The sequence below is a fragment of the Coenobita brevimanus genome, chromosome 26, assembly GCF_032717465.1.
Source record: "Coenobita brevimanus isolate Jiangsu-jjx chromosome 26, ASM3271746v2, whole genome shotgun sequence".
Taxonomy (NCBI): Eukaryota; Metazoa; Arthropoda; class Malacostraca; order Decapoda; family Coenobitidae; genus Coenobita; species Coenobita brevimanus.
Window position 1 is genome coordinate 24,492,211 of NC_136979.1, and position 19,756 is coordinate 24,511,966.

The 19,756-nt window shown below is 51.8% G+C and overlaps 1 protein-coding gene across 1 annotated transcript in view; it reads left to right on the plus strand.

Annotated features, from left to right (window-relative positions):
- Positions 1-13,945: 13,945 nt before the first annotated feature.
- The window catches only part of LOC145394188 (tether containing UBX domain for GLUT4), a 673,993-nt gene continuing 668,182 nt past the window's right edge, over positions 13,946-19,756 (plus strand). Inside the window, exon 1 of the mRNA XM_080268173.1 lies at positions 13,946-14,038. Coding sequence (XP_080124299.1) covers positions 13,955-14,038 — 84 coding nt within the window. The 5' untranslated portion in view covers positions 13,946-13,954. The remainder of the gene's footprint in view (positions 14,039-19,756) is intronic.

The window sequence follows — 19,756 nt, forward strand, 5'->3', positions numbered from 1 at the left end:
GGCTGCCTCTGTGGGGAGAGAGGGAGAGGTGTCCCACTTGGCTTCTGGAGGGGTGTGTCAAGGAAGGGACGTCCTCAGCGGGGGAAAGACACAGGAGGTGAGGGGCGGGCAGTGACTGTGCCCTCCCTGGCCCGGCTGGTGGCTGTTGCCGAGGTCCCTAGGGCGACAGGTACAGAGCGACTGGTGACCGTCGCTGAGGTCCCTAGGGCAGAAGGTACAGAGCAGCTGCTAGCCGTCTCCTGCCTGCTGGTGCAGCTAGTGGCTATCACTGGGGCCCAGTTAGGTGGAGTGTGGCTGGTGACCATCGCTTGCCTGCTGGTGCGGCTAGTGGCCATCACTGAGGTCTTGTCCCCTGTGAGGACTGCAGGTGAGGTGCATCTAATGGCTGTCACCTGCCTGCCGGTGTGGCTAGTGGTTGTCACCTGCCTGCCAGTGCGGCTAGTGGCCGTCACCGAAGTCCTACTCCCGGGAGTGACTGCAGACGAAGGGCGGGCGGCAATTGTTCCTTCCTCAGTGTGGCTAGTGGCCATCACTGGGCTCTGCAGAGGGGAGGATGCAGCTGTAGAGAAGTCTGTGGCCGTCCTTTGCCTAGTGCGGCTAGTGGCTGTCACTTAGGTGCTGTCTGGTACCCCGAACCTGGCGAGGGTTGGTCTGGCTGGAGAGTAGTGCACCAGCACTGTGTATCGTTGGATCCATTGAGGGGAAGAGGGGCACAAGGTAGTAGGGGACATAGGCCCATCCTGCCTGGGCCTTATGCATGCCCTATGTGCCTCTCCATGGTCTCCCCCTGGGGTGTGTGTTGTGACATCCCTCTCGTGGTGTTTCATCGGGGTGGGCATTTCATTAGGGATTGGATTTCGGGAGGTTGTGGTGTTGTGTGAGGAGTAAGGTTGGTGGCCAGGGTTCGAGGGGGTGCATGAGGTGGTATGATAAGTGTAATGCTAGGTGTTTTAGGGTCGGCTTCCCGTCCCTCTAACGCCTAGTGTGTAGCTGAGCTCTCTTTCTAGACCGAAGCTTAGACAAATAGGAGAGAGGCAGGACACAAAAACTCAAGGCAACAACCTTACACGTGTATTACTAAATTCTACAGTGGAACGGGTAGATGTCATGAATACAGATACACAGGACAATTATAATTCTTAGGCCTAGATATGGGTTAATAGTATTGCACAGGATACTACCCAGGTCAAGGTTGGGCAAGGTGAATAGCACTTAGGGCAGAGGTTTATATACTATTATTGCAGGAAGTTCAAGTTTTATATATTTGTGGAGTGGGTGGTACTATTTCACTGTTGGCAATTATTACTTTAACACTGGGGTCTGTGTATGATTTTAGTATGATGCGGCGTTATCAGATGGTAGTGTATTCACTGTAATAGACCCGTATTTCACTGCTTGGCCGTGTTCATGGCTTCACTGTTACTTTTATTCACTCCACCACTTTTATATTGTCACTGATGCTTCTCTCACCGACTTCCTTTATATGGTTAATTCACTGCTCTGCCTTCATATCATTAAGTCACGGACACTGTGCATTCCCTGTCACTCCTTTCGGGTCTGGGCATCGTGGCGATCAGATACAAGGGCGGCAGATGTGACCCAGCCTCACTACTGACGGCTCTGGGTTTTGCCGGGGGCCTCTGTGTTCAGGGGCCACGGGATCACGTGTACGGGCGTCCTCTCTTGTCCCGATCTGCAGGTGGCAAAGGGCCCCATGCTTTCGGGGCTTGGGGCAGGAGTACGGCCCTCAGGGCTGGGGCAGGATAACTGCCTGAACTTCTCGCTCAGGCGCCTGACAGAGGACGAAGATCTCTGGCATCTGGGTGTAGGGAGGTCCCGCCCGGGGGTCCTGGGAGCTGTCTGGGGGTCCCAAGGGCTGCGGTCCCCAGTGCTTGGTGGCGCCGTCAGGAAGGGGCTGCGGCGCCAGCCTATGTCGGGGTCCGTCAGGTGAGTCCTCTGCAGATCTGGCTGCAGGGAGAAGAGGCCAGGGGAAGTCACGGGGCCTCTCCAGTACTCCTCCAGGCTGGGGATTCCCTCTGAGTCGTAGGTCGGTGAACAGGAGTCAGCACCTGACGGAGGAGCGGCTACAGGCCGTCTCCTGCCATAGGACCCGGCTACCGGCCGTGGCCTTCTAGGGGTGCGGTTACAGGCCATTGCTAAGGCCCGGCTACTGGCTGTGGCCTGTGGAAGGGGGCAGCTACAGTCTGACTCAGGGGCACCTTCAGAGCGGTTACAGGCCGTCTCCTGACGAAGGCGGGAGTGGCTACAGGCCGTCTCATGTTTTCCCTCCGAGCAGCTACAGGCCATCTCCCGTTTTCCCTCAGAGTGGCTAGAGGCCGTCTCCTTCAGGAGGGTTGAGTGGCTACAGGCCGTCTCGGAAAGGACACCTTCAGAGCAGCTACAGGCCGTCTCCTAATGTAGGCGGTAGCGGTTGCAGGCTGTCTCCTGTTTTCCCTCAGAGCGGCTATAGGCCATCTCCTTCAAGAGGATTGCACAGCTACCGACCGTCTCAGGGGTGCTGACTGGAGCTGGAGTAACAGCTCCACCCTGATGTTGGTTGGGGAAGGCTCACCCGGAAGGTAGTCTTGTATTTCTGCTATGGTGGCGGTAGGTGAGCTCCGGGTCATAGGGGCACACAGCCTGGGCGGACTTATGTTGTTGTCACCCTGAGTCCCAGCGCGCTGTCGTTGCTCCTCTGTGGGCTCCTTCTGGGAGTGTTAGGTCGTCCCCTGTGGCACTATACTGCATTTTAATAGGGTTTGGTGGTGGTGAGGGACTATATCTCTTGGGTGGTCGTGATTGTCAGCCTGATTTAATGCAGACCGGAGTATGACTCCTCCCGCTGACAAGGTGTGAGAAGGAGGAGATGGAGTTGGTAGTAGACCTAGTGCTGTGCTGTCAAGTGTTAGGGTTTGGGGAGGTCTGGGGAGATGGTGATGATGATGAGGAGGTTGAGTTGTGGGTGGGAGATGGTTGGAAACGTGGGTGACCGCATGGGGTGGGGGGGGGATCAGTTTGGGGAAGTGGATGGAGCGGGACAAGTGGGGTAGGACGGAGAGGCAGCAGGGGTAGTGGTGGTGATGAGCATGCGGCTATAGGCAACGTCACTCTCAGACAAAAGTGGCTAACATGCAAGCCAGTTTTCTGAGCCGCTAGCCAAACTGATCCATGGTGAGCGTGATTTTGCTTGCGAGGGAAAATGGATAACAATTTTCATTCAGAGCTTGTTGATGTGATTAGAAATTGTAATGCTAGGTGTTTTAGGGTCGGCCTCCCGTCCCTAGAGCGCCAAGTGAGTAGCTGGGTTCTCTTTCTAGACCGGAGCTTAGACAAATAAGAGAGAGGCAGGACACAAAAACGCAAGGCAACACCTTACATGTGTATTACTAAATATTACACAGGAATGAGCTGATGTCACAAATACTAACAAGTGGACAATTATAATCCTTAGGCTGCAGATATGGAATAGTAATATCACGCAGGATACTGTACAAGACCAGATTGGTTAGAAGGAACAACACTTGAGCTAGACACTTATGTTGGTGGGGGAGTTTAGATTTCCTAGGCCGGTGGTGGTGGTTGTCTCGATTTCCCAGGGTAGCATTAATATTGTACACTGGGCCTAAGCATGACCTTATCCAGATGTGCCGTCACTGTTGCATAGAGTGTTCATTGTACCTTGGCCCGTAGATCACTTTTGCATTACTTTACTATGTACCCGTGTGGAGCCGGCGGTACTGGAATTTTGACTCAGGGGGCCTATGTATGATCTTACTATTGCACTATCTTTTCCACTACTTCCTTTTATGCTCTAACCACAGGCCAGATTTACTCTGTCACTCTTACACTGTCTGTATGCTGCGTGTGTTCACTTTCACTAACCCTCAGGTCGGATGTGCAACAGTCAGGCGCAAGGGTGGCGGTGGAGTCTCAGCCTCCCTACTGACGGGGCTGGAATCCTCCAGGGGCGGCTAGGTCCTGGGGGCGGGGGATAGAGCATAGGGGTGTCCCATCTCATCCGGCGCTGCTGGGGGCGTAGGAGCCCGAGGCTTCTGGGCTCGTGGTGGGAGTCTGGCCCTTTGGGCTGGGGCTGAACAGTCGCCTGAACTTCTGAGTCAGGCGCTTGACGGAGGATGAGGATCTCCGGTGTCTGGGTGCAGGGAGGTCCCACCTGGGGGTCTGGGGGGGCCGGTCGGGAGGCTGCAGTCTCCACAGGTCGGGGACGCCGTTAGGAATGAGCTGCGGCGTCGGCCGGCATCAGGGTCCGTCAAGGGAGTCTCCACCGGCTGCAGGGAGAGGAACCTGGTGGTGGTCACAGGGCCTCTCCAATACTTCTCCAGGCTGGGGGCTCCCTCCAAGTCGTGGGTAGGTGGACTGGGCTCAGCACCTGACGAAGGAGCAGCTTCAGGCCATGTCTGGCGGTAGGGCCCAGCTACTGGCCGCGGCTGTCTCGGAACACCTTCAGAGTAGCTACCGGCCACCTCCTGCAGGAGGGTAGAGTGGCTTCAGGCCGACTTTCTGGGGCCACCTTCAGAATGGCCTCTGGCTGTCTCCTGACAAAGGCGGGAGCTGCCTCTGACTGTCTCCTGATTGACCTCTGGAGCGGCTTCAGGACATCTCCTGTAGGAGGGTGAGCGGCTACCGGCAGTCTCTCCATGGGCACCTTCCCAGTGGCTTCCAGCTGTCTCCTGACAAAGGCGGGAACAGCTACCACCCATCTCCTGATTGGCCTCTGGAACGGCTTCAGGCCGTCTCCTGTAGGAGGGTGAGCGGTTGCAGGCCCTCTTTCCGAGGGGCACCTTCCGAGCGGCTTCAGGCTGTCTCCTGACAAAGGTGGGAGCGGCTTCAGGCTGTCTCCTCTTTTCCTCCAGTGCAGCTTCAGGCCGTCTCCTGTAGGAGGGTGAGCGGCTGCAGGCCATCTCTCCAAGGGGCACCTTCTGAGTGGCTTCAAGCTGTCTACTGACGATGGCAAGAGTGGCTTCAGGCCATCTCCTAGTTTCCTCCAGAGCTGCTTCCAGTCATCTATAGGAGCGTGAGTGGCTACCAGCTGTCTCAGGGGTGCTGTTAGGAACTGTAGAAACGGTTCCATCCCAGTCTGAACTGTGGGCAGCTCACCCTGCAGGTCGTCTTTTATTCCTGCTATGGTGGCAGCGGGCGAGTTCCGTGTCATAGGGGCGCGCTGCCCGGATGGACTTACGACGTTTCTGCCCAGAGCTCATTCGCGCCGTGTACACTCCTCTGTGGGCTTCTTCTGGTGGCTCATTGTGGTCTGTTTTGATGTCCTACTGCATTTTACCACCGTTGGCTGGGAAAAAATCACAGCCTCGTGCCTGGAGGTGATAAACTCTTGTATCATAGGTGGTGTAGACTGGCTGGAAGTGTTGGAGAAGGGCGTGCCAGGCTGTGGTAGCATGATTTTCTTCGTGCAGTTCATCGCAATGGGGCATTAATTCCTGCCCCAGAGAGGATGGCATCTCGCCCTATGAGCGAGTGTTTGGAGAAACACCCCTCCTCCTGCCCCTTCGGCAGCACTTTCAACCCCCCGCTTCCACCCCCACCTCCGACCCCTTACACCATCTCAAACGACAACTGACACACCTACAAAACAACCTGGACCTCCAACCCCTACATGCCAGGCAATACTGTAATGATCGCACAGCTTCCCTCCCCCCACAAGCTTGCCCTGCACTTTATGGGGCCACGCACCATCACTCACGTCCCTAACCCCTACCAGGTGACCATAGAATACCACAGCACGTCCCGCACCCTCAGAAACCGGTATGTCCGCCCATTTCACCCCCCCCACCTCCCTGGCTCCGGCCCTGCGCCCCACCCCACCCCCCACCCCTGTGCCACCTTCCTCTATCTCCTACGACTGCTATATCTCCCCCTCCCCTTCTCTCTCTCTCCCTCTCCCTCCCCCACCGCCCCCACCTCACCCCCTGCCATGTCCAGCACCTCACCTGACAGCTCACCAACACCACCGAGCCCCCACACCTCCCCCACCCCATCACCACCTAGTACCCGGGCCACCATGCCCGACACCAAGTGTCCCACCCACACCCCTGCACCCTTACCGCCCACCACACCCCCGCCTCAACCTCTGCCCCCCTCCAACAACCAAACCCACCAACTGCCGCCCCCCCACACCCCCTCCGTCTCACCCACCCCAGCTCCCATCCCTGCTTCCACCAGAGCTGCCCATATGCCCGCCCCACCACAAACCCCTACACCCACCCCCCGCTCCCTGCTTTGCGCTATCCACCCACCGACCACCCCCAAACCAACCGGCCATGCCCTGTGCCCATCACAAGGGGGCTGACGCTGCACGTCCCCCTCGCCACCCACACCCACCCTCAGAACCACCACTACTCATTCTGGCTGCCTCTCCTGCCCACCCACCTGATTCACCCACTCTCCCACCCCACCCGCCTTCCTGCAAATTCACACGCTGACCCCTGCCTTAAGCCCTTTCACATACATGATACACCAAGTTCAAATCCCGACCACTTATACTCCCAGAGACTCCATGCCGCATTACCCTGGCATAAAACTCCACACTTGCCCCCCATCTCCAGCATTCAGCACAGCCCAACACCCGAGACGACACCTACCATGAAGTTCCACTGACCTGTAGGGTCACCGCCCTTCGGATGCAAACAGCATGTCCAAGGACCTTGCCACCTCCAACCCCTCCTCTGCTCCTCCACCGACCAATCCACTATGTTCATCACTGGTGACGAACAGCACGAAGAAAATCCTGCTACCACAGCCTGGCACGCCCTCCTCCAACACCTCAAGCCAGTCTATACCACCTATGATACAAGAGTTTATCACCTCCAGGCATGAGGCTGTGACTTTTTCCCAGCTGACGGTGGTAAAATGCAGCAGGACATCAAAACAGACTGCAATGAGCCACCAGAAGAATCCCGTGGAGGAGTGTACATGGCACGAATGAGCTCCAGGCGGAAACAGCTTAAGTCCACCTGGGCCACGCGCCCCTATGACACGGAACTCGCCCACCACCACCATAGCAGGAATACAAGACGACTTGCCAGGTGAGTTGTCCACAGATCAGACCGGGGTGGAACTGTTTCTCCAGTTCCTAACAGCACCCCTGAGATGACTGATAGCTGCTCACCCTCCTACAGGAGACGGTCGGAAGCCACTCTGGAGGAAACTAGGAGATGGCCTGAAGCCATTCCCGCCTTTGTCAGTAGACAGCCTGAAGCCGCTCGGAAGGTGCCCCTCGGAGAAATGGCCTGAAGCCGCTCGGAAGGTGCCCCTTGGAGAGACGGCCTGAAGCCGCTCCTGCCTTCGTCAGGAGACGGCCTGAAGCAGCTTGGAAGGTGCCCCTTGGAGAGACGGCCTGCAGCTGCTCACCCTCCTACAGGAGACGGCCTGAAGCCACTCCGGAGGCCAATCAGGAGACAGCCGGTAGCTGCTCCTGCTTTCGTCAGGAGATGGCCAGAAGCTGCTCTGAAGGTGCTCCTGGAGAGACGGCTGGTAGCTGCTCACCCTCCTACAGGAGATGGCCTGAAGCCGCTCCGGAGGTCAATCAGGAGACAGTTGGAAACCGCTCCCGCTTTCATAAGGAGATGGACGGAAGCTGCTCTGAAGGTGCCCCTGGAAAGTCTGCCTGTAGCCGCTCTACCCTCCTGCAGGAGGCAGCTGGTAACCACTCCGAAGGTGTCCCGAGACAGCTGCGGCCAGTAGCTGGGCCCTACCGCCAGAGATGGCCTGAAGCTGCTCCTTCATCAGGTGCTTAGCCCGGTCCTACCCACGACTTGGAGGGAGCCCCCAGCCTGGAGGAGTATTGGAGAGGCCCTGTGACCACTACTGGGCTCCTCTCCCTACAGCCGGTGGAGACGCCCCTGATGGACCCTGATGCCAGCCAATGCCACAGCTCATTCCTGACGGCATCCCCGACCTGCGGGGACCGAAGCCTCCCGACCCCCCAGACCCCTGGGTGGGACCTCCCTGCACCCAGATGCCTGAGATCCTCATCTTCCGTCAGGCGCCTGACTCAGAAGTTCAGGCGACTGTTTGGCCCCAGCCCAGAGGGCCAGACTCCCACCCTGAGCCCAGAAGCCTCAGGCCCCTACACCCCCAGTAGCCCTGGACGAGAGGGGATGCCCCTACGTGCTGTCCCCCACCCCCGGGACCTAGCCACCCCTGGAGGATCCCAGCCCTGTCAGTAGGGAGGCTTAGACTCCGCCGCCACCCTTACGCATGACTGTGACACGTCCGACCTGATAGTGAATGAAAGTGAACACATGCAGCATACAGACAGTGTAGGAGTAACAGAGTAAAGTGGGCCGGTGGTTAGAGCATAAAAGAAAGTAGTGGAAAAGATAGTGCAATAGTAAGACAGTGAAGGACGGGCCTACCATAGTGTACAGTGCCGCCATAAGATAGTGAAGATACATAGGCACCTGAGTCGAAGTTTCAGTACTGCCGGCTCCACCCGGGTACATAGTAAATTAATATAAAAGTGATCTACGAGCCAAGGTACAGTGAACACACTGTGGAACAGTGACGGCACGTCTCGATAAGGTCATGCTTAGGCCCAGTGTACAATATTAACGCTACCCTGGGAAATCGAGACAACCACCACCACCGGCCTAGGAGATCAACTCCCTCACCAACATAAGTGTCTAGCTCAAGTGTTGTTCCCCCTAACTGATCTGGTCCTGTACAGTATCCTGCGTGATACTATTATTCCATATCTGCAGCCCAAGGATTATAATTGTCCAGCTTGTTGGTATTTGTGACATCTGCTCCTTCCTGTGTAAGATTTAGTAATACACATGTAAGATGTTGCCTTGAGTTTTTATGTCCTGCTTCTCTTTATTTGTCTCAGCTCCGGTCTAGAAAGAGAACCCAACTACTCACTAGATGCTCTAGGGACGGGAGGCCGACCCTGAAACACCTAGCATTACAATTTCTAATCACATCAACAAGCTCTGAGTGGAAATTGTTATCTATTTTCCCTCGCAAGCAAAATCTCGCTCACTGTGGGTCAGTTTGGATAGTGGCTCACAAAACTGGCTTGCATGTTAGCCACTTTTGTCTGAGAGTGATGTCGCCTTTAGCCGCATGCTCCTCACCACCACCACCCCTGCCACCTCCCCGTTCTACCCCACTTGTCCCGCTCAATCCACTTCCCCAAACCGATCCCCCACCCCCACCCCATGCAGTTACCCACGTTTCCAACCATCTCCCACCCACAGCACAACCTCCTCCTCATCATCACCATCTCCCCAGCCCTCCGCAAACCCTAACACTTCACCTCACGGCAATAGGTCTACTACCAGCTCCATCTCCTCCTTCTCACACCTTGTCAACGGAAGGAGTCACATTCCAGTCTGCACTAAATCAGGCTGACAATCACGACCACCCGAGAGATATAGTCCCTCACCCCCACCAAACCCTAGTAAAATGCAGTATAGTGCCACAGAGGGAGACCTAACACCCCCAGAAGGAGCCCACAGAGGAGCAGCGACAGCATGCCGGAACTCAAGGTGACAACAACATAAGTCCGCCCAGGCCTCGTGCTCCTATGACCCGGAGCTCACTCGCCGCCACCATAGCAGAAATACAAGACTACCTTCCAGGTGAGCCTTCCCCAACCAACATTGGGGTGGAGCTGTTGCTCCAGCTCCAGTCAGCACCCCTGAGACAGCCCGTAGTCGCTCAGCCCTCCTGAAGGAGATGGCCCGTAGCCGCTCTGAGGGAAAACAGGAGGCAGCCTGCAGCCTTTCACACCTTTGTCAGGAGACAGCCTGTAGCCACTCTGATGATGCCCTTCCCGCTATGGCCTGTAGCCGCTCAACCCTCCTGAAGGAGATGGCCTGTAGCTGCTCTGAAGGTGCCCTTCCTGCGACGGCCTGTAGCCGCTCAACCCTCCTGAAGGAGACGGCCTGTAGTCGCTCAACCCTCCTGAAGGAGACGGCCTGTAGTCGCTCAACCCTCCTGAAGGAGACAGCCTGTAGCTGCTCTGAGGGAAATCATGAGATGGCCTGTATCTGCTCCCACCTTCGTCAGGAGATGGCCTGTAGCTGCTCTGAAGGTGCCCCTGAGTTGGCTTGTAGCTGGTTCCTTCTCCAGGCCACGGCCAGTAGCCTGGCCTTAGCGATGGCCTGTAGCCGCGCCCCTAGAAGACCACAGCCAGTAGCCAGGCCCTATGGCAGGAGATGGCCTGTAGCCGCTCCTCCATCAGGTGCTGACTCTTGTCCACGAAACTACAACTCAGAGGGAGACCGCAGCCTGGAGGCGTATTGGAGAGGCCCTGTAACTACCACTGGTCTCTTCTCACTGCAACTGGTTCCTGAGAGGACCCACCTGATGGACCCCGACGGAGGCCGACACTGCAGCCCACTCCTGATGGCGTCTCCAACCGCTGGAGACCGCAGCCCCCGGGACCTCCAGACCACTCCCAGGATCCCTGGGCAGGATATCCCTTCACTCCGATGCCGGAGATCTTCGTCCTTCATCAGGCATCTGAGCGATAGGTTCAGGCAGCTTTTCGGCCCGAGCCCTGAGGGCCAGACTCCCACCCCAAGCCCTGAAAGTGCGGGACCCTTTGCCACCAGCAGCCCTGGACGAGAGAGGACGTCCCTACACGCGATCCCGTGGCCCCTGAATATGGAGGCCCCTGGCAGAACTCAGCCCTGTCAGTAGTGAGGCTGGGTCATCTCTGCTGCCCTTGTACCTGACTGCCAGTACTCCCAGTCCCAACAGTGAGTGACAGTGAAAGCAGTGTCCGTGACATAATGAAGTTAGGGTAGAACAGTTAGTGTCAGTGTAATGCTAGGTGTTTTAGGGTCGGCCTCCGGTCCCTAGAGCACGTAGTGAATAGCTGGGTTCTTTTTCTTGATCGGAGCTTAGACAAATAAGGGAGAGGCAGGACACAAAAACTCAAGGCAACACCTTACATGTGTATTACTAAATCTTACACAGGAACGAGCAGATATCACAAATACAAATAAACTGGACGATTATAATTCTTCGGCTGTAGATATGGAGTAATAGTATCACGCGGGATACTGTAGAGGACCAGATTGGTTAGGGTGAACGACACTTGAGCTAGACACTTATGTTGGTGGGGGAGTTTAGATTTCCTAGGCCAGTGGTGGTGGTTGTCTGATTTCCCTGGGTAGCGTTAATATTTTACACTGGGCCTAAGCATGGTCTTACCGAGATGTGCCGTCACTGTTGGATAGAGTGTTCACTATACCTCGGCCCGTAGATCACCATTACACTACTTCACTGTGTACCTGGATGGAGCTGGCAGTACTGGAAGTTTAACACAGGGGCCTATGTATGACCTTCACGTGATATGGCGGCACTGTTCACATTGGTAGACCCGTCCTTCACTGTCTCACTATTGCACTATCTTTTTCTACCACTTTCTTTTACACTCTAACCACAAGCTCACTTTAATCTGTCACTCCTACACTGTCTGTATGCTGCGTGTGTTCACTTTCACTGTCAAGTCGGACGTGTCACAGTCAGGTGAAGGAGCGGCAGCGGAGTCTCAGCCTCCCTACTGATGGGGCTGGGATCTGCCAGGGGCTGCTAGGTCCTGGGGGCAGGGGACAGCATGGAGGGGCGTCCTCTCTTGTCTGGGGCTGCTGGGGACGTAGGATCCTGAGGCTTTGGGGCTGGGGGTGGGAGTCTGGCCCTCTGGGCTGGGGACAAACAGTTGCCTGAACTTTTGAATCAGGCACCTGATGGAGGATGAGGATCTCCGGCATCTGGGTGCAGGGAGGTCCCGCCCGGGAATCTGAGAGGCGGTTGGGAGGTTGCGGGAGCTGTGGTCCCTGAAGGTCGGGGACACCGTCAGGAGTGAGCTGCGGCGTTGACTGGCGTCGGGGTCCATCAGGGGTGTCTCCACCGGCTGTAGGAAGAGGAGCCCGGTGGTGATCACAGGGCCTCTCCAATACTCCTCCAGGCTGGGGGCTCCCTCCAAGTCATGGGTAGGTGGACCGGGTTCAGCACCTGACGAAGGAGCAGCTTCAGGCTGTCTCTGGCTGTAGGGCCCAGCTACTGGCCATGGTTGTCTCTGGACACCTTCGGAGTGGCTACCGGCCACCTCCTGCAGGAGGGTAGAGCGGCTACAGGCCGACTCTCCGGGGGCACCTTCAGAGTGGCTGCCAGCCGTCTCCTGATGATGGCAGGAGCAGCTACCAGCCGTCTCCTGATTAGCCTCTGGAGTGGCGTCAGGCCGTCTCCTGTAGGAGGGTGAGTGGTTACAGGCCGTTTCTCCGAGGGGCACCTTCCAAGTGGATGCAGGCCGTCTCCCGACGAAGGCAGAAGTGGCCTCAGGCCGTCTCCTTGTTTTCTCCAGGGTGGCTTCAGGCCGTCTCCTGTAGGAGGGCGAGTGGCCACAAGCCGTCTCTTTGTAGGACACCTACCGAGCGGTTGCAGGCCATCCACTGACGAAGGTGGGAGCAGCTTCAGGCCGTCTCCTCGTTTCCTCCAGAGCGGCTTCAGGCCGTCTCCTCGTTTCCTCCAGAGCGGCTTCAGGCTGTCTCCTCGTTTCCTCCAGAGCGGCTTCAGGCCATCTCCTTGTTTCCTCCAGAGCGGCTTCAGGCCATCTCCTCGTTTCCTCCAGAGCGGCTTCAGGCCGTCTCCTCGTTTCCTCCAGAGCGGCTTCAGGCCTTCTCCTTAGGAGGGTGAGCGGCTACCGGCCGTCTCAGGGGTGCTGTTTGGAACTGGAGAAACAGTTCCACCTCGGTCTGATTGATGGACAGGTCGCCCAGCAGGTCATCTTGTATTCCTGCTATGGTGGCGGCGAGCGAGTTCCGTATCATAGGGGCGCGCGGCCCGGGTGGACTTGGGCCGTTTCCGCCCGGAGCTCATTCGCGCCTTGTACACTCCTCCATGGGCTCCTTCTGGTGGATTGTTGCTGTCTGCTTCGGTGTTCTTTTGCATTTTAGTCAGAATATGGAAAGTCAGTGAGCAAAACATCAGTAATAGTATAAAAGAAAGGTGGAATAAGTAAGGTAACAGTGAAACAGTGAACACGGCAAGGCAGTGAAATAAGGGTCTATCTCAGTCAACACGGTACCAAATAGTGACACCGCCTCACATAAGTTCATACAGAGGCCCCAGTGCAAGAGTAATAATTGACGACCCGACCGACAAACCAGTTAGCCTGCCAGCGGCGAAAATAGTGCCACAAACTCCACCGGTATACAGGACCTAGACTTTCCCAAAACAATAGTGTTTAGGTTCTCTGCCTTAAGTGCTATTCACCTTACCCGATCGTGTCCTAAGTAGTATCCTGTGCGATACTAACACCCGATATCTAAGCCTTATTATTATAATTGTCCAGCATAACTGTTTTTGTGACCTGCACGTTCCACTGTAGAATTTAGCAATACACATGCAAGATTGTTGCCTTGAGTTTTTGTGTCCTGACTCTCTCTTATTTGTCTAAGCTCCGGTCTAGAAAGAAAACCCAGCTGCACACTAGGCATTAGAGGGATGGGAAGCCGACCCACCTAGCGTTCAGAACCAGCATGGCTGTTGTCATGGTAACGTGACGTCACACCGGCTCGGAATTTTCTAATGAGCAAGACCGCTCTATCAATTGATGATATCTATGAGTCAAGGGCGCAGTTCACATAATATTGGGAAAAACTGTGAATTTGGTTTAAATATTGATAGGTTGGAGAAAAGAAAATGTGCATTCCACAATTTTAATAATTTTAAGAAGAAAACCAATGATATTTAAGTCTTAATAGAATTACAAGATATAATCAGTTGTATGCGAGCCGGATTTAATCCTGAGACTTGTGTTGTCATGCTGCTGGGGTAGGGGTGGTTGCCATCCAATTTCTTCGAGTCTCAGGATCAAGACATTAATCGCAACGATAGTATCCCTCAGAAGACTAGGTTTCATATTAGTTTTATTTTAAAAGCTTGTGTTAAACAGTTACTTATAATGGCCACCTCATCAGTGACTGTCTTGTGCCCTAATGGACGGAGGGTTCCGGTGAAAATCACTCCCAATACGAGTGTTTTGCAGGTAAGTTTTTATTGGCTGCCTTATTCTCTTACTTACGGTGACATCTTTTTCATTTTGGTGAAAGTGTAGGAGTATCACCCATACATTTAATATACAGTTGTACTTATACTACGGTAAAGCCTAATCATCTCAGTGATCGCTTTAAAAAGTTGCGTAAATGTGTAGTTTAGACGATTTAACCCGTGGATTGTGCAATTATCCTTTTTTTTTTTTCCCCCACCCCGTGGTGCACAAAAAAGGAAGAAGAAATTTTTTTTTAGTTTTTATTATAAACTTGAAGATAAACATCCAATCTCTCTCTGATTTTGCATAGGGCCATGTGTAAGTTTACGTAGGGGAGTAGTTAAAAAATGAATAAAATCCAGGGCATCATCTGGTGAGGAGAAAAAAATCGCTCTCCATCTTTGCATAGCACCATGCATAAGTTTAGGTAGGGGTGGAGTAGTTAGTGGTGGTGCACGACCAGCGCAGCCTGGGCTGTGGCTCGCAACATGACACTACCCAGCTTGAGCTGTGGCTCGCAACATGACGCTACCCAGCTTGAGCTGTGGCTCGCAGCCCACGGGGTAAATGATAAAACTCAATTTTCAGTAAATCACATCACACGATTTCAAAGCAAAAAATATTTTTCTGGTCGATTTTAGTGTGATTTGAATGAATTTGAGCCTCATTTTTGTTGGAAATCACTCATTTTGGTGATAGGCCTACCCAAGACTGTCACAAAACATGTGAATTCTGACAAAAATTGAAAGAAAAAAAATCACTCAAATCACATTAAAAGTATCAGAATATCACATTTCTGTCTTAAACTAACCTAATCCAACCTAACCTTACCTTACCTTAAATATCGTCGTCAGGACACTTGCAACACCAGGAAGAGAGGCACTGGGGATATTGAATCCTCTGATGATGACATTTAAGGTAAGGTACGGTTAGGTTAGGTTAGAAATGTGGTTTCAGTGTGATTTCAGTGTTTTTTTCATTTTTTGTTGGAATGCATTTGTTGTGGAGATAGCCTTGTGTAGGCCTATTTTCAAATCAAGTTATTTCCGACAAAAACGAAGCACAAATTCATTCAAATCACACTAAAATCGACCAGTAAAAGTATTTTTTGTTACAAAGTCGAGTGATGTGAACTTCCAAAATGTTATTCCCCCAAAAAAAGAGTGATGGCCTTGTATTCTGTCTGAATACTGTACACCCATTGCAAGAGGAAGCCATTGTGCAACTGACTGAAATAAAGGGTATTTGACATTTGAAGATGTGCATACAATGTCAGTGATTTGATTGGCCCGCATTTTGGTCGATTTTAATCTCACTGGCCATGAGGTCCGAGCATGCGCATTAGTCACATGATATCATGCTTAGAGTGGCTCATGGCAGAGGGAAAGAGTTCCATGTAAGTTTAGAATTGACGGGAGATCCAAGGTAATTAATTATATATTGGATTTTACGTTTAATATGCATTTCCGTAAACAAGTTTATAGTGGAATGGATTCAAAATAAGGTGGTCTACAGTATGGTTGTGTCAGATTTCCTGGATTAGCTGATGTGATTTACTGAACCAATAAAACTTTATCAGTTAATACACTCAAATGGCTGTCAGTCTTTGTGGGCGTTGGGGTCAGTTTGGCCCCAATTTAAGTCCATCACCAGTTGTTTTGACATAATGGAGCAGCCCTAATGAGAGAGGGCAGTGTTTGGAAACTCCCGGTACTGTTGTTTGCAGATGATACTGTGTTGCCAAGAGAAGATGAAGGGGAGCCACAAGACTTGGTGGATGAGTGTGGGAGAGTACCACATGTAAGAAACGGACTCTAAAGGTGAATGTAGGGAAGAGTAAAGTTATGGTCTTTGAGAGAAGCTAAGTCAGTGAATGTACAGTGAGGTTGGATGAGGAGGAAATGGAAAATGTGAGTGCGTTTAAGTACTTGGGAAGTGTGATGAGTTCTGTAAGGATGGAAGTTTAGATTAGAAGGTGAAGTGCTTGAAAGGGTACAACAAGGAAGAAAGGTTGCTTTTTTCTTGAAAGCAGTGATAAGATACAGGGAAGTGAGCATGGAAGTGAAAAAGTTACTACTTTTTTTTTTTTTTTAATGCCAGGAAGAATGAACCAAAGGCCATGAGCCCACAAACTGTTCCTTCCAAGAAAAAAAAAAAAATACATGTGAGAGCCAAATTCAAGACTCGGTCATTTCGAGATGACTGGACACACTGCGTTTCAAAGACTGGAGAACATAGCTAGCACGAAATACAGAGAGGGAGACAGTTCCAGAGTTGACCTGTTTCATAAATGAAAGACTGGGAATAACGGTTAACTCTTGCGTTAGAGAGTTATACAGAAAAGGGATGAGAGTTTGCTGCTAGATGAGTGCTATGCACCCATCATAGAGTTGCAGGGATGCAGGCAGACAGTTCATAGGAGTAGTGACCATTGAAGTAGCGACAGAAAAGAGATAAAGATGCAACAGTGCGATGAAGAGACAGAGGTTGAAAGGAGCCAGTAAGAGGAGGAGAGTTAATCAGATGAAAACCCTTTGACTCCACCCTGTTGAGAAGAGCTGTATGTGGGAAGCCTCCCCACACATGATACTGTAGTTGTACTCTACACAGGGGCAGATAAACCCTGTGTATAAAGTCAACAACTGTGCAGGGGTAAAGAAGGTATGGAGTCAGCTTAGCACACCTAATCTCTTGGAAGCAGATTTTACAAGAGATGTAATATGATCTTTCCAAGATAAGTCCCGAGTGAGTGAAATCCCACGCATGTTCAAGGATGATGCAGGATTAAGCTGGATGTTATTAAACATTAATGGGTATTCCTGTGAAAGATTTTGTCCGGTTGGTAGGTGTAAGAACTGAGTCTTTGATGCATTAAAAACAAGATTATTTTTACCCCAGTCTGAAATTCGAGCCAAGTCAGACATTAGGTGTGCCATAGCCTCATCCCTTGTTTGCTGAAGTAGCTGCTGAGATGGACATTGCAGGAACTGAATGGAAAGGTGAAGGGTGGAGTCAGCGTACTTGTGGATAGGGTTAGATGTATAGCTTAGAAGGTCATTAATGAATAAAAGAAAGAAAGTTGGTGATAGGACAGAGTCCTGAGGAACACCACTGTTGATAGATCTAGGAGAAGAACGATGGCTGTCTATGACAGCGACTATAGAATGACCAGAGAGGAAGCTATAGATGAAGGCACAGATAGAAACCTTAAGAGGACAGTTTGGTAACTAAAGATTCATGTCAGACTCAGTTGAAACCCAGTAAAGTAAATACAGTTCACTCGCACAGTGCGCGAGAGATTGGGCGGTCCCTGACCTTGTGCAGTGTGAATTCATGCACTGAGAATACATAATCTTACGGGAAAAATAACATATGGGCGGTACCCCCTCATACCTGGAACTTTTTTGGCCCTTAGAGACATAATAAAGGTCAAATTTTTCTGACATTGTACTACAGAGGAACACACTGAGGTGGTTTGGCCATGTGGAGAGGATGGAGGGTGAAAGACTGACGAAGAGAGTGTATGTGAGTGAGGTGGAGGGGGGAAGAGGGAGGGGGAGGCCGAGGATGAGATGAAGGGATGGGGTGGAGAGGTATATGAGAGAGGGGGGTGTGAGTTGGGAGCAGGGCAGTGAAATGGCGGGGGACAGGGCGACTTGGAGGCGATTTGTTTGTGGCCACCCCAAACGGGATTGAGGCATCTGGCAATAGATAGATAGATAGTACTACAGATATGGCTACAATAACAAAAATATGGGCAGTCACCTTAACAAAATTAGACAACAGGCCTGATGGACTTAAATAACAGGGGTTCCAAGGCTTGGCAACACACTTAGAGTGCCCCCGCCGCCATCCCGGCCGCACCACTCTTGTTTAACGGTTGCCAATGTTGTATTGTTCCAGGCTTTGACAAAGAAATTTACGGCCTGTCGAAAATTACATTTCGTCTAGAATGCAGCAACAGTCATTATGGTGGAGGTTGCAGGTATGCCAGGTGAAGCAGGTGAGTCAGGTGGGGCTTTGGAGGTGGAGGAAGAGGCAGCTGGTGAGTCAGGTGGGGCAGTGGAGGAGGAGGGGACAGTGGCCGGCGAGTCAGGGGAGGTGATGAGGGGAGGATCCTCCCTCTCCTCCTCGCTACTGCTCACATCTTCAGCAATTTCCTTCATCTCTTCTTGCTTGTTCATGTCATTCCTCATCTTGTTATGGATGTATTAGTAGTATAACAACTTGGTATTCACGAAATAACCGTCATTATTATAGAAACTTGGTATCTATTCTAACTTACTGTTATTGCCGAAAACGTTATTGTCGAAGTTGTTATTGGTGAGATCTTACTGTAGACTCCTCTTGAGCACCTTCCCCACGAGGCTGTAGGTCACTATTGGCGCGTTGTGTGAGGGGAGGGTTGCGTACTCATGGAAAATGGCGTTTTTGAGCCACTCCTTGCCTCTACCTCGTGTTTTGTGAAGGAAACTCGCGCATTCAAGGTTTTTAGTTATTATTTTTGGTCACTCGCGCACAATGCTATTCGTGCACTCTGAGCTCGTGCAGTAGGCGAAGGAACTGTACTAACCTGAATTAGGTTGCATAAGGTTAAGTTGTTCTCTATATCTGTCTATTGCCAGACACCTTAATCCAGTAAGGGGTGGCCACAAACAAATCGTCTCCATGTTGCCCTGTCCCCAGCCATTTCAGTGCCCCGCTCCCAGCTCACACACCCCTCTCTCATGTACCTCTCCATTCCATCCCTCCATCTCATCCTTGGTCTCCCCTCCCCCCTTCCACCTCACTCAAATACACTCTCCTCGTCCATCTCTCGCTCTTTATCCTCTCTATACTGTTGTAAATCCTCTGCATGAGAGCTGTCCTGCGATTTCACCAGGATTTCAAGGATTTTGAAGTTCTGTTTATTGATGTTACATTTGGGAACACGTCTTTTATAACGCTTTTGTTGCAAATGAATAATAATGGGATTATCATTTAAATCATTTAATGAGCTAATTTATGTGTGCTTACATGCCCCTCCTGTCCCTCACTTCCACTCACTGTCCCTCACTTCCACTCACTGTCCTTCTAGCGGCCTTCCTCAGAATTTGACGGAAACAGTCAGCGATTTACTTCTGAATTTACAGCCAGAGTGCTCCAACTCTTGTGCCAGAGTACAGTGAGGATTTTGAAATCAATGCAGCCATGGCTGTTGTGTTGCAGGAACCCTCTCCAGCAATATGGAGGTTTCATGAGATCTGGAGGCTAATTTACAATTTCTCAGGTCTGAAATTAAATATAAATGTTAGGAGCCTCTGGAGGGGTGAAGCTCCCCCAGTTTGAAATTGTACATGCATAGTGTGTTTTACATATACAGTATATATCACATATACTGTATACCAGTGTGTATATATATATATATATATGCATATATACACACACACACACACACAAACCTCGATTTAAGGGACCTCCATTTAAGGGATTTCGGATTTAAGGGACTCCATATTCTACCTGACAAACGGACAAGACCATTCAAAAGCAATATGTAATGTCTAGGTTATACATATTAATGTGTTTCTTTACATGGCACCTGTAAAATAATATTCACAGTCATATAAATAAGTAAGAAAAGTGAAACAATCATTGCATTTCATAAAGAGATTGTCTTTATATGTGGTGAAACAATGGACATTTTCAAGTACAGGTAACTCGCACGGAACACGAGGG